At 43.0% G+C, this 14,035-nt stretch overlaps 1 protein-coding gene across 1 annotated transcript in view; it reads left to right on the top strand.

Moving 5' to 3' along the window:
- Positions 1-12,622, top strand: part of LOC117345516 (chemokine-like receptor 1) — a 32,196-nt gene extending 19,574 nt beyond the window's left edge. The window contains exon 2 of the mRNA XM_033914280.1: positions 9,420-12,622. Coding sequence (XP_033770171.1) covers positions 9,422-10,675 — 1,254 coding nt within the window. The 5' untranslated portion in view covers positions 9,420-9,421 and the 3' untranslated portion in view covers positions 10,676-12,622. The remainder of the gene's footprint in view (positions 1-9,419) is intronic.
- Positions 12,623-14,035: the final 1,413 nt, after the last annotated feature.

The raw sequence follows: 14,035 nt of genomic DNA, 5'->3' as shown, positions 1-14,035 counted from the left end.
TAGCGAAAAACAAAAGATAGAAGAAAAACTTTTCCACTTATCTTCAGCTGATCGGTACACCAACGGTGGCCAGCGTTTCACAAATCTGCTGGCTCAGGGTGTATCTCGACCGATCAGACTTTAAAGTGGAACGCCAAGAGCGTCTCCCGCCCAACATTTTGAGCCAATCAGGGCCTTAGGCCAAATCCACTTTATCCCAAAATGCATTGGAAGGGGGAAGGCCTGTCATTCTGAAGAGGCGACCATCGGCAGGAGGGAATGGGCTTCCCTCCTGCTGATTTTTCTTTGGAAGGTACAGAGGGTGTCAGGGGATCTTTGGGATGTCAGGGGTGTCAGGGGAGGGGTGTAGGGCTGGAAGGACAGCAGCTCTCTGTGGAGGGGGGCAGGGAGGATCAGTGGGTGTGACGGAGGGAGAAAGGAGGAATTGCAGTTCTCCCTACTGGTTCAGCTGATCCCTAATTAGGTGAGCTAGCAGAACTCCAAGAAACCGGTTCAGCTGATCGGGATTCCCCTGCCATGAACAGTTGATGGGAAGCCATTCGGACAAGGTAGTTGGGTTCCACATGCTAGCTGTTTGGACATCTGAAAAGTTGGCTTTTGTGCGTTTAACATGTGGACATCTGTATATTTGAAAATGACCATAAAAGATAAACATAGTAAGGGTTTTGTTCATAAAATAAAATAAATGGCTGACAGCTTTAAAAATGGACATTTTTTCTATTAGGTTTGTGGCCATCTTTCCCAAAACATCCAACCTCAGACTTAGATGTTCTATTTAAAATCTCTCTCTCTCTGTATATATGTGTGTGCATATGTGTATTGTGTATATATATATATATATATATATATGTAAAGAGAGAGATGTGAATGACTCAAAAAAACATGTATATCAGAACAAATAAGCATTAATCATAATCAATTTAATAAATTGCAAATTATGAATTAAAAGCTATATATGTACAAAAATGAACAGTGTATCTATGGAGTACTCAACAATATATGCAATATACTTAAATTGCCAGGGGAGCATTAACACTGATAATTTGTTATTAATTTATAATTTATTATTGATTATCCACAATTATCCCCCCCCCCTTTTTTTACAAAGCTGCACGGCAAAAGCCTTGAAGTCTTTTAAATCTCTAGGGCTTCAGGGCAGTTTCCACAGAGGCAGCCACTAGTGCGACTTTATAAAAGGGGGCAGGGTTATGATTAATGCATATTTATTCGAATATAAATGTTTTTTGAGGGAGGCTTTCAAGAGATGCATGGTGGAGCACCACCAAGGCATGTTGGATCGGGGCACCACAATCCCATGAGCCAGTTCTGGGGAAAAGTACTGCAGATGTTGTCTGGGAATGGGTAAAGCTGTTTATTCTGATCACTTTCTCCTCTGTTTCTCAACATCAACCCATTTGCTTTTGCATCATGCATGCTCCAGTCATCGAATGAAACGCTTCAAAGTGAGAAATTCACTGACAAACCTTTTATCACATTTACAGAAATATTTGGGGCCTCTTCTATTAATCTGCGCTAGCAGTTTCTAGCGCAGGGAGCCGCGCTGCTCCCGACGCTCATAGACTTTCTATGGGAGCAGTGTGGATGCCTTGGGGCAATATCATCAAGAACATTAATACTTGTGGCCTTCCAATAGGAATAAAATTCCAAAGGAAAGGAAGGGCCAGAATTTGAATCATAGCATGCCCAAGAGGTCACCACGTCTACAAGGCCCCTTACAAAAACTTGACAAACTGTAGGGTTCCTAGAATTATGGTTTAAGGGGTATTTACTTTTGATTGACCGCCTTTTCCAACAAATGGATCAAAGCAGTTTACATAAAATATAATTAAAAGAAAGGAACTCCATAATAAAATAATAGATTAAAGCAAACATTCACTACACACATTTATACAAGAGAGAACATCGCATCCTGGTTCCTTCTCACCTGTCTCCTTCAGAGGTAGCATCAGAAGTGGCATTGAATCAGGCAATCTCAGATATCTAAGTGATCAAATGTTTTACTAAATAGGTGAGTTATAAGCAGTACTTTAAATTTTGCAAATGTAGATTCTTGTCTACTATAGGATGGGAGATCATTCCATAGTTTAACTGCTGCCAATTTAAATAAAAAAATGAGCAGATTTCTTTATTGTCAGTTACAATAAATTTGTTTCTATCTAATGTTATAAATAAAAAAATCCTCTCCCCCCCCATAAAAATAATCATAGTGCAGATAAGTTATCAGAAACAGGGCAGTGCCTTTAAGGAATAAAGAGGTGGCAGGAGGTGTTATGCTCACTCACTTGTGCTCTCTCTCTCTCTTTGTTGCATAAGGGGATATAAAAGAGACTGTCTTAGGAAATACAAAAACATAAAAAGCCAAAAAAGGAGAACGGTAAGAGTCCCTGTAAATTCATACTTTCTTGCACATGCCATTAATGTGTTCTTCTTTATAACAATTACATTCTGTTGGTGTGAGGGACATTTAATGTAAGGTTTAGATGCTGTTTTAAATAATGGACAGGAATTGCTATGCGGGTGAAGACTGTTGTTTACTAGGTCCATGAGAGCACTATATCTTGATTCACTGTGTTATTTATTCAGATTTATAGCTTATGCTTTTTCACTGAAAGCTCAGAGTTATATTCAGGTATTTCTTTCTTCCCAGAGGACTTACAATTTAAGTTTGTACTTGAGGCAATGGAGGGTGTTAGGACTTGCCTAAAATCACAAGCAGCAGTATTTCAGCCCAGTGAAGAAGGAGATGATGATTTAAATTGGTCATTCACAACTATTGTTTCTAACAAGGAGCTTGCTCACTATGATAGCCTGGTTTTGTTTCCCTGTGTTATATTTGGCAGTAGATGTACTTAAACAATTGCATGTTTTAAGAAGCCTTCTTATAGTATTTGCTACATATTTTCTTGTGAGACAAATTGATGCATGCAAGACTTAATAAACAACCTGCTATACATTTCTTATTCTACCATAAGGTTACTCTGCAGTTTTGATTTTTTTTTTTTTTAAGTTTGTGAATGCAATGATGCCATTTTCTCCACTATGCTGTTGTTTCATTTGGTTATTCTATCAGATGACCAAAATATTACTGTTTCTAAAAGGCATTTCTGTAATGTGGATATATACATGATATATCGGTTATTGGTTGTTGGGTTTTTTTTAAAAATAAATTTGTTTTTATTGAAAAAAATATTCTTAACCAACAGAGACATACAAGTACATCACAAAAACAGTTGTAACATGACTCTTTGAAACAAGGCAACCAACTCGGCAGCAGAAAGTACTAGAAGAAATGCTGCTGCACAGGGAACGGGGGGTGGGGGGGGCGCAGTAATGTTACTGCTGCACAGAGAAGGGGGAGGGTAGAAATGCTGCACAGGGAAGGGGGGGGGGGAGAGAAATGCTGCAGCTGCAGCACCCAATTGGGGAGAGAGAGGGAAGGAGGGAGAAGGAAGACAAGGGAGAGGAACCAGAGATGCCAAGTCCATGGGAGGGAGGGAAAGGGAAAAAAGGAAATGACATACCAGACCATGAAGGGGGAGGAAGAGATGCCATGGCATGGGGGGGTAGAAAGGGGAGGAGATAGAGACACCAGACCATGGTGTGGAGTGGGAAGGAAGGATGGAAAGGAGAAGAGAAAGAGAGAGATGCCAAAGCATAGGGGAGGGTTGGAGACAGAAAAATGGAGAGGGGTGAAGCTGAAATGAATCATGTACAAAGGAGAGAAGGGACACAGGATATACAGTTTATTGAAGGGACATAGAAAGAGGGACGATGCCTTATGGAAGAGAGAGAGGGTGGACAGTAGATGGAAGGGGCAGAGAGAGTGTGGGCAGTAGATGGAAGGGGTAGAGAGAGGGCAGAAGCTGGGTGGAAGGGGCAAAGAGAGGGCAGATGTTGCATGGAAGGGAGAAAGGACAAATGATGTACAGAAAGAAGAGAGCAAAGAGAAGATGATTAAAGCAGAAACGACAAAAGTTAGAAAGATTTTTTTTGCTTTACTTAAAATCAAGGCTTTTCTTTTTAAAGATGCATATGGTGTATAATAGTCCTTTTAAGGATGGTAACTATTCCTTGCCATCTTTTAATCTTTTTAGCTTATTTTATATAATTCTAGATTTTTTATACTTTGTTCCCCTTCCTATTGTTTTGATCCCTCTTCCCCTCTCTTTCTCTTCATACAAATTGTATTTCTGCCCCTCTCCATCTTGTATTGGTAAGTTTATGTTCGTCAGTGAGTTCAATTGTTTGTAATTTGTTTTTAATGTATGTTTTTACTATACTCTGTTTTTATATTATGTAAAACCGTTCTGAATTTTTAATAAGGCGGTATAACAAATTTTTAATAAACCTGAAACCTGATAAAAGTTTATAAATAGGAAATAGAAATAAGGCAATTTTTTGGACTAAACCCCTTTCCTCAGGTCAGGACAGGATACCATAACAGCAGTATACTGTACGGTTCTGAAGAAAGATTTGGCCTCTGAAAGCTAATTGAAAAATTGGTTAGACCAATAAAACGGTATTTTCTTATTTCTCATTATTTGTTTTATTTTTATTTGTTAATTTGTAAAGTGGTGATTGTTATGTATCAGTTTTTTCAAATTTACATCTACTGTCTTTATATTTTGCACAGTATTAGGAGACATGTGTCACTGTTTTTGTGGTGTTGTGGTGTTGCATTGTATGCAGAGTCTGGTTTCTTTATGGTTCATTTTAACTTTTGTCAACATATTTCTATTTTTAGTTTGTGATTATTCCATATTGGGCGAGGGTGTATCTCTGTTCTGTGTGTATGAAAAGGACATAGTTTTCAGTTGGCATTGGCTGTGCAGGATCAATTGACTGTGCGGGATCTGGCTTGTTTAGTTTTACAATGTATGTGTTGGTGTTCTAGTGCTCACTGCAGTGTTTAAGATGCTGCCTTTTCCTAGGTACACTCTTGTTGTGCAAAATGTGGATTGTTACTAAAAATCATATTTTTCATATAGATGAGAGGAAGGGTGTCAAAAAATGATGGGCCTGGGGTGTCACATATGCTAAGTATAGGAGACTGGTGTAATCATGAGATGTTATAGTAAATTTACTGCAGAAGCAATGAGAAAACAATATCAGTTTTTATTGCTCATTGTGGAGGTGGAAGGGCCCTTTCTGAGGCGTTTTCCTTCTTTTTGAGCAATAAAAACTGATATTGTTTTCTCATTGCTTCTGCAGTAAATTTACTATAACATCTCATGATTACACCAGTCTCCTATTGGAAGTGTTATTTATACATACATTGGTTTTCAATATATCTGAGTTGTTTATAACATATGCTAAGTATGCCACTGGCAATGTGAATGGTGGAGTGACACTTGTCTTACCTATTTCTTTTTATCTATTGTTTTTTACTTTGTTGGAAGAGAAATGTTTGCTTCTTGGTGTTGCTTTGCGTGTGGAAATTGCAACAGCCTATGCTTGCCTGCCTGCCTGTGTATCTGGGATCCATCTCATCTGTCTGGAGTTGCATAATGTTGTTACTCCTACATCCTGCTTTCCTGGGCTGTGGGGTTATTCTATATTTCTGAGTGGCTAGGAGGCAATGGAATTAGGTAGACCAATACAGAGCTTAAACATTTCTCTGTGACCTTGTGGTCATTTGCAAAAAGGAAGGCCAGGGCCCATTGAGATGCAGTAGTGTAGTTAGTTTTGGAGCCCGGTTTAAACCAGTGACAGTTACACATTCTTCAGCAACACATCCTCACTCCAAGCTCCCTTCCACTCTGTCAACTAAACTGAAGTTGGCACACATGGACAGCCAGAGAAAACCAAACAGGACACCTATAAACCAATTCAAATCTTTTTATTTTTAAAATATTTAACTTTTTTTTAAAAAAATATATATATATTTTTTAAATAAAATAACTTTTGGAAACAAAATATATTTTTCTTTGGTAAAATAAAATTTTTAAACAAGTATAAAATTAAAACAAAATGGATTTTTTTTCCCAAAAATAAAAATTGGAAAGGGGAAAGGTGCCCCCCCCAAAAAAAAAACAGCTGGAGCTGCCTCAGGAGGAGGTCAGACTATGGACATTGGGAGGGGTCATGCCCTTGGGATGGAGCATGCCCTTGGTCACCAGAATGGTTCCCTAGGGCATGCTCCACCCTGTCCACACGCCCTTCCAATGCCTATAGTCAGCCTAAAATGGCCTCCCCCATGACCCTCATCCTCTCCAATACATCAAGGATTCCAGGGACAGGTACAGCAGCAGGTGCACCTCTCCCTGGATCCATCAGAGCCTCTGCTCTGTGTATTGGAGAGGATGGGGGAGGGTGCAGGAGGCCAGCCTGTTGTGACCCAGGTGACAAATTCCCCTCATGAGGCAGGTCAAGCTGCTCCTGGGGAGTGGAAGGGGCATAGGGGGGAAGGGGGTTGGATGGGGGCAAGGGCAGAAGGTGAAATGGGTCGGGCAGGGGCAGCAGAGTGGGGGAAAGGGGTTGGATGGAGGCAGAGACAGGAGGGGATGGATGGGGGCAGCAGCTTCAGCTTCCTCTTCCTCCCCTGTGGGTTCTCCTTCCCCCGTCTCCTCTTCCTCAGTCTCTTCAGGCTGGATGGGACTAGCCCCGGCGCCCTCTCCAAGGGGTGCTTCTACTGCTGCTTGAACTAAATAAGAAGGAAACATGGAAATAGGATATGGTCAGGTAGTGTCAACTACACTTTTGAACATGACATATTCTTTGTTGCTCTTTTTTCTTCAAATGTTAATACAAGCAGGCACATACCAAGGACTCCTTAAGCAGTTGAGACTTAAGTGCAATATATATATATATATATATATATATATATATATATTTCCACCACTTTCTGAAGTTTAGATCATCTTATAAAATGGCCACATCCATGCAGAGCAGAGGAGTATCCTAATGGTTAGAGTCAAGGGCTGAAAATCAAGGGACCCAGGTTCAAGTCCTACGTCAGTCATTTGTGCTTTTTTTGTTTTGTGAGCCCTCCAGGAACAGAAAAAATACTTACTGTACCTCAATGTGCACCACTTCAATAGCCTTCAGGCTTGCAGATGACAAACTATCCTTATTAAGGGTTAATAATATAAACTGTCCACCTGATAACATATGGGACCCATAATAAAAAAACCACAGATGTCCAAAAAGCATCCTAAATCAGCACTTGGACATCCTATTTTCCAGGATATCCAAGTGCTGATAATCAAAACCGTCTTTCTGTATGTCTAGCAAAATGTTCCAGCCTCTCTACATTCAGAGCACGAGATGGGCGTGGTGGAGATGAGTTATGGGCGGGCTTTGGGCAGTCTCAAGGGAGGGCTAGACATGGACGTCTTGCAGCAATAATTAAGCATTTTGCAAGACATCCTGGATAAAACTTATACGTTTGGAACTAGACCAGTTTTAGAAGGGTCCAGGTGCTACAAAGGTGCCCAAACTGACCAGATAACCACTGCATGCATCAAGGTAAGACAACCCCACACTCCCCCAGTGCTCACAGACCTCCTCACACCCACAATGATCAGAATACAAACGTACATACCTGTCTCCAGAACATCAGCACCTGGTATAGGAAAGTCGAGTAGAGCTACACACAGGTGTCTTAAGTAGCCTGGTGTGTGAGCTAGTGCAGTGTTTCTCAATTTCATCAAGCCAAGTACCCCTAGGTCTAACAAATATCAACTCCACCCCAGATCTGTCCAGGCTCTGACCCTGACCCCACCCCCATAATAATAGCACTAATTGCAATGCAATTTCTTCCATCCATTTATCATATACACACAATATAATCTTAATGATACATAATGGTAACCACAAAATTTTCTTAAAAAACCAAAATACACTGTATGCAGAGAAAATGTTAATTATTTATATTCGGGTTTTTTTTTTCAAAGAAGTCAAGGCAGATGACTTTAATATATGTGTCATCTCAGTAACAACTATTGAAAAACAGAAAAATATAGCGCAAAATATAGACAGCAGATATAAATTCTCAAAACTGACACATTTTGATCATTAAATTAAAAATAAAATAATTTTCCTACCTTTGTTGGCTGGTGATTTCATGAATCTCTGATTGCACTTCCTTCTGACTGTGCATCCAATATTTCTTTCTTTCTGCCTCCTGCACGCTTCCTCTCCTTGGACCTCATTCCATTCCCCAACCAACATCTCTCTCTCTGTCCCTCCATGAGTCTAACATTTCTCCCTCTCTCATCTCCTGGATCATGTGCAGCATTTTCACCACTGCCCACCAGCCCTATGCCCATTTCTCCTTCTATCACCCCTCTCTAGCACCATGCCACATCTCTCCTTCCATTACTATGTCCAATATGCCTCCCTCTTGCATCCCCTTCAATCTGTTCCTCTGTTCCCTCTCTACTACCATATCCAACATTTCTCCCCCTCATCCTTCTCTTCCCCATGTATCTCTACCTCTATCCTCTCTCTGTCTATACCCAATATTCCTTCTTCCTTTCCCCATGTGCCACCATCTCTTTCCCTCTCAATCACACACTCATGTCCAACAATTCTCCCTTTCTATTCCCTCCACCAATGTCCCAAGTTAGTGCCCCCTTCCTCCCTCCCTTCTGTGTCCCAGTGGGGGCTGGTGCAGTCCAGGGGAGGTAGAGGGGGGTCTAGTGGGGGGGAGGGAAGGGGGTCTAGCGTGGGGCTGGGAGAGGTTTTGGCAGGAGGGATTGGGCATCCCTCCTGCCAACGATGTATGGGGGGGGGACTGGAGGGGGGTTCCGGCAGGAGAAATTGGGCATACCTTTTGCCCGCAATGTATGGGGAGTTATTCCAGCAGGAGGGACTGGGCATACATTTTGCTGGCAATGTATACGGGGTTGTTCCAGCAGGAGGGACTGGGCATCCCTTCTGACGGCGATGTACGGTGTGTGTGTGTGTCCCGACAGGAGGTACTGGGCATCCCTCCTGCCGGTGATGTACAGGAGGGGATTCTGACAGGAGCGACTGGGCCTACATTGTACACGTCTTCTGCAGGCCTAGGGAGGCACGTACAGCTGCCTAGTTCTGCCTAAGGCTACTTCCAGGCCAAGCCATGCCCACGCCTAGCCTTAGGCGAGCTTAGGCGGGCTTATGCACATCCCTAGGCTCCTGGAGGAGCCTCCAATGTAGGTGACCTGCCTCATAAGGTTAAAAAAAAAAGTGCTTCCCAATTGGCCTGGTTAGGCAGCAGTCGGAACGCTGTTTATAGAATTTGGTCCTAGGAGTCCAGATATTCGATTGTGTTATAAATGAGTCCGTGTCATATCAGTTCTATATATTGTAAGCAATCCTACATTATAATATTGCCCATTAACACTAGAATTTTGCCCATTAATACCTTAAAACCATTCTTAAAGATCTGTTTCATTTCTATTTGATTTTTTCAGGAATGGAGATGGCTAATGTGACCATACCAATGGAAAATGCCACCTACTCACCTTCCTTTTCAGCCACATTGCTGGAGAATGCCATCTCTACACCTACCTTTTCAGTCACATTGGTAGATAATGCCATCTTCTCAACCACCTCAAAAGGCTCAACTACCCTCCGAAGATCCAGAAGACCAATAACACGTGTAAACAAGTGTGATTTCTCAAGCATTGAAGACTCCATGCAAATATTGTCCATTGTGATCTTCAGCATTGCTTTTATCTTTGGTGTGATAGGCAATGGCCTAGTCATCTGGGTCTCTGGTTGCAAGATGAAGAAGACAGTTAATAACATGTGGTTCCTTAATCTGGCCATTGCAGATTTCATCTTCACATTGTTTCTTCCTCTTACAATTACCCAAAATGTAATGAAATTACATTGGCCCTTTGGGAAATTCATATGCAAGATCAACAGCATGCTTGGAATTATCAACATGTATGCCAGTGTCTTTTTCCTGATGGTAATCAGTATAGATCGTTGTATCTCAGTGGTCTTCCCTGTGTGGTCCCAGAATCACCGGACACCAAGGTTAGCTACCATTGTAGTTTTGATCATATGGTGTTTGAGTATCCTCTTCAGTTTGCCAGCCCCCATTTTCCGTGATACTTTCACTTCTCCACAAAATATCACCTTTTGCTTCAACAACTATGCCCTAAATACTGACACTAGAAATCCACAGGCTGTTACTTTGAGGGCCACAAGACACAAGGCCATCACCATAGTTAGGTTTATCTTTGGTTTCTTTATTCCGTTCTTCGTCATTGTGACCTGTTATAGCATCATTGCATTGTTCTTGCAGAAGAGCCGTCTAACACCAAAATCCAGGAAGACCTTCCGAATCATCACTGCTGTCATTGTGTCTTTTTTTCTCTGCTGGTTCCCATTCCATGTCTTCAGCTTCTTGGAGCTGTCATTGTACAGAGATTACAGCTGCAAAGTGCAACAGGTGGTCAGGATAGGCACACTCATAGCCAGCAGCCTGGCTTTCCTCAACAGTTGTATCAACCCAATCCTCTATGTTTTCATAGGTCGTGATGCCCAGACCACTATCCGGAAATCATTCTTTTTGACTTTTGAGAATGCTTTCAAGGAACTGCCTTCTCAGGTCACTTATAGCAGCCGGTATCAATCAAAAACTGTGTCTGAAGCTGAGACACTTAATTTAAGAGTGCATAAACAGATGCCAAGTCAATCAGATGCTGGTTTTTTGTGATGTGACCGTGTTTGAAACTCATCAGCATCTAGGGAGAGCAGGAAAAGGGCAGGGGAACAGCTATTTGTAATGTTTTAGACACACGAGAAAAAAGGCACTGAATTCTTTAAAACGCTTTTATCCTGAGTTGTCTGTCAGAACGCAAGGGATAATTTATAACATAGTAAATGACAGCAGATAAATACTAGCATAGCCCATCCAGTCTGCCTGGAATGGTGGCTAGGATTGTCTCTATGATTCTGTGTGGGTTGCTCCCCCTTCACTTTGTCTTTTGCATTGTTATTGACACCCGGTGCAGTCTAGCCACCTCTTTATTGCTTAAATATTTAAAGTGTGAAAGTTATTTAAGATTTAATGTCAATTTATAAGGGATTTGAGTGCATGGAAAAGCATTGAACGTGCTCAAATAGGCTCTTGTAATATTGCCCAGGGATATATGCCACTGGATATCAACTTTAACCAAGTACCGGTATAGTCCAGAAACAGAGTCAAGGTAGATTCAGACGTGATGTGTGCTGGTGATATTCGGTGCCAGTGCCGATGCCCATTTACCTAACCAGGCAGACAGGGCCACACAAAATGTATCCTGTTTTTATTGGTTAGGAACGCAGGTACTCTCATGGAATATCAGCTGGCACCCACATTAGAGCCCAACCAAAACTAGGATCTTCGGTTTCTGCAAAAACGGATCTGCAATCAAAATTAGCTGTTTGGTTTCGGCCACAACTGAAGATGAAAACTAAATTTTCCCTTCCCTCCACCTGATCAAAAAGTGGACCCATCAGCAGCAGTCCCTCTCCCATACCCAACTCTAAATGGAAGCCTCCTCAGCAATGAATAGCCCAACAGCAGTCAGCACTAAAATAGAATGGACAGCTCAGCATTTAGCTTGTGTTGTTCAGCAGTGCAGCTTGATAAAAGAGGGATTCTTGTATTTATGCTTATATTTAGTCATTTTACTACTGTTATGCTGTTAACAAAATTGTAAGTTTTATGTTAAACTGTATCTGCTGTACATTGGGTGAATCTCTTTATAAAAAGTCACTTTTACAAAGCCACGGTAGCAATGCTGCCGTGGAAAATGCACTGAAGTTGCGGCATTCTAAAAGAGACCCAAAGGCGGTTAATAAATCCCAATAAATAATAAATAAAATATAGTAGGTGCAACAAATCTACCACCAGAATGGAATGAGAAGATTCATTGCCGCCGTTTCAGAGAAGCCATGCCGAAGCGGCTGCAATGAATCATCCTATTCCAGGTTTGTGCAGCATTGAAGCCGCGGTTGCAATATAAGAGAGGTGATGGCAGGAGAGATGCAGCTGTGGTGTTGGTGGCAACAGCAGTGATACTAGAGCAGTGGTGGCAGGAGAGGAGCAACTGTGGTGCTGGTGGCAACAGCGACAGTAGTAGAGGAGGGGTGGTGCAGAGCAGCCCTGGTAAGGAGAAGTTCTCTTCCCTTCCTCCAAAGCAGTGGCATAGTAAGGGGGGGGGGTTGGACTGCCCCAGGCTCTATCTTCATAGGGGTGCGCCAGCATCTCTCCTCCTTTCTGCCCTTCGGCTCCTTCCCATCAATCCCCCGCTGTCACACCTTCCCTCCCCCCAATACCTCTAGCTCTTCGTCAGTGCGAGCATCTCCAACCTGCTGCTCGTGCCAGACTGGGCTCTCCCTCTGACTAGGGTTACCAGTAGTGTTGCCCGATTTACGATTCGAATCGGTTCACCGATTCACTTTGGGTGAATTGATTAAAATCGATTAAAAAAAAAAAAAAATCGGCCACACCTGTTTTAGAGGGCGAGGGAGGAAGTTAGTGCTGGTGTTCAGCTTCCCCCCCTGGCGTCCGGTTTCCCCCCCGGCGTCCGATTTTCCCCCTGGTGTCTGGCTTCCTCTCTGGCCTCCGGCTGGTGTCCGGTTTCTCTGCCTGGCCTCCCGTGCACCGTTTACCTAATATGAGCAGCCTGCAGAGAACGCGGTGCTAGCAATCTTTGCAAACTGCTTCGGAGCTGTTTCCTCTGCCACGATTCTGCCTCTGATGTCAGAGGAGGGGCGGGACCGTGGCAGAGGAAACAGCTCCGAAGCAGTTTGCAAAGATCACTAGCACCGTGATCCCTGCAGGATGCTCATATTAGGTAAACGGTGCATGGGAGGCCAGGGGGAACACGCAGGCCTTCCAGAGTGTATGTGTGTGTGTGTGTGAGAGAGAGCAGTCCTTCGGGGTGGGGGTGGGACAGGCCTTCAGAGGGGACAAGCCTTCAGGGATGGTGGCACAGGCCTTCAGGAGGGACAGGCAGGCCTTCAGGGATGGGATGCAGGGCTTCGGAGGGGTGCAGACCTTCGGGTGGATAGACCTTCAGGGGAGGGGGGCCCTGGTGTAGAAGTACATGGAGGGCGAGAGGGAAGGGGGGTTCAAAGAGACATGCATATGCCAGACTTTGGGGGGGAAGAAATAATGGGTCTAAAAACAGAGGAGAGGGCGAGAGATGGTGGACAATGGGATTTAGGGAGGGAAGGAAAAGAAAGGGAGAGAAGTTGGACACAAGGGATGGTGTGGAGGGGGATAGAGATACTGGATAAGAGGGTAGTTGGGAAAAGAAAGGGAGAGATGGTGGACCCTGGGGTGGTAGGGAAGGAGGGAGAGATGCTGGATGAAAGGGTAGTTGAGAAAAGGTGGATCTGTGGATGGAGACGAAAAAAAGGAAAGATGCCAGACCTCCAGGGAAGGGAAGGGAAACGGAAGGGGAGGACAGAGATGGCAGATGGATGGTTAGCACAGAGAAAGAAGAAAGAAGGAGACCCTGGCAAGCAAGTTATTAGAAGACAACCAGAACCTGGGACCAACAAGATTTGAATAATGACCAGACAACAAAAGGTAGAAAGCATAATTTTATTTTTTGTGATTACAATATGCTAGATTTGAAACGTGTATCCTGCCAGAGCTGGTGTTAGACCACAAATGTGAGCTAGGATTTAACAGAGAGAGGAAAAATCTTTTTTGTTTGTTTATTTTGTTTACACCACAGCGCCAGTGTGTTGTAGGAGAAGGCAAAAGGGGTGAAGAGGCTATAAAATAAACCCACCAGGATGTTTGAAAAAAACACCCAATTGGGCAGGAAAAGTGAATCGAATCGAAATTGATTCAATAGGCTGAATCGAATCAATTTTTTTTTTCCTGAATCGGGCAGCACTAGTTACCAGGCGTCCCGATTTCCCCCGGACATGTCCTCCTTTTGAGGACATGTTCGGGGGTCCGGATGGCTTTTCAAAACCCAGCACTTTGGGTTTTGAAAAGCTTCCCCTGAAATTGTGTTGGGCAAGAGGGTATTCATGCATGCACGGATGCCACGCGATGACATAATGTGCA

The sequence above is a fragment of the Geotrypetes seraphini genome, chromosome 11 (assembly GCF_902459505.1).
Source record: "Geotrypetes seraphini chromosome 11, aGeoSer1.1, whole genome shotgun sequence".
NCBI classification, from domain to species: Eukaryota; Metazoa; Chordata; class Amphibia; order Gymnophiona; family Dermophiidae; genus Geotrypetes; species Geotrypetes seraphini.
The sequence above is the reverse complement of the archived record's forward strand: the minus strand, read 5'-3'. Positions and strand labels throughout refer to the sequence as shown.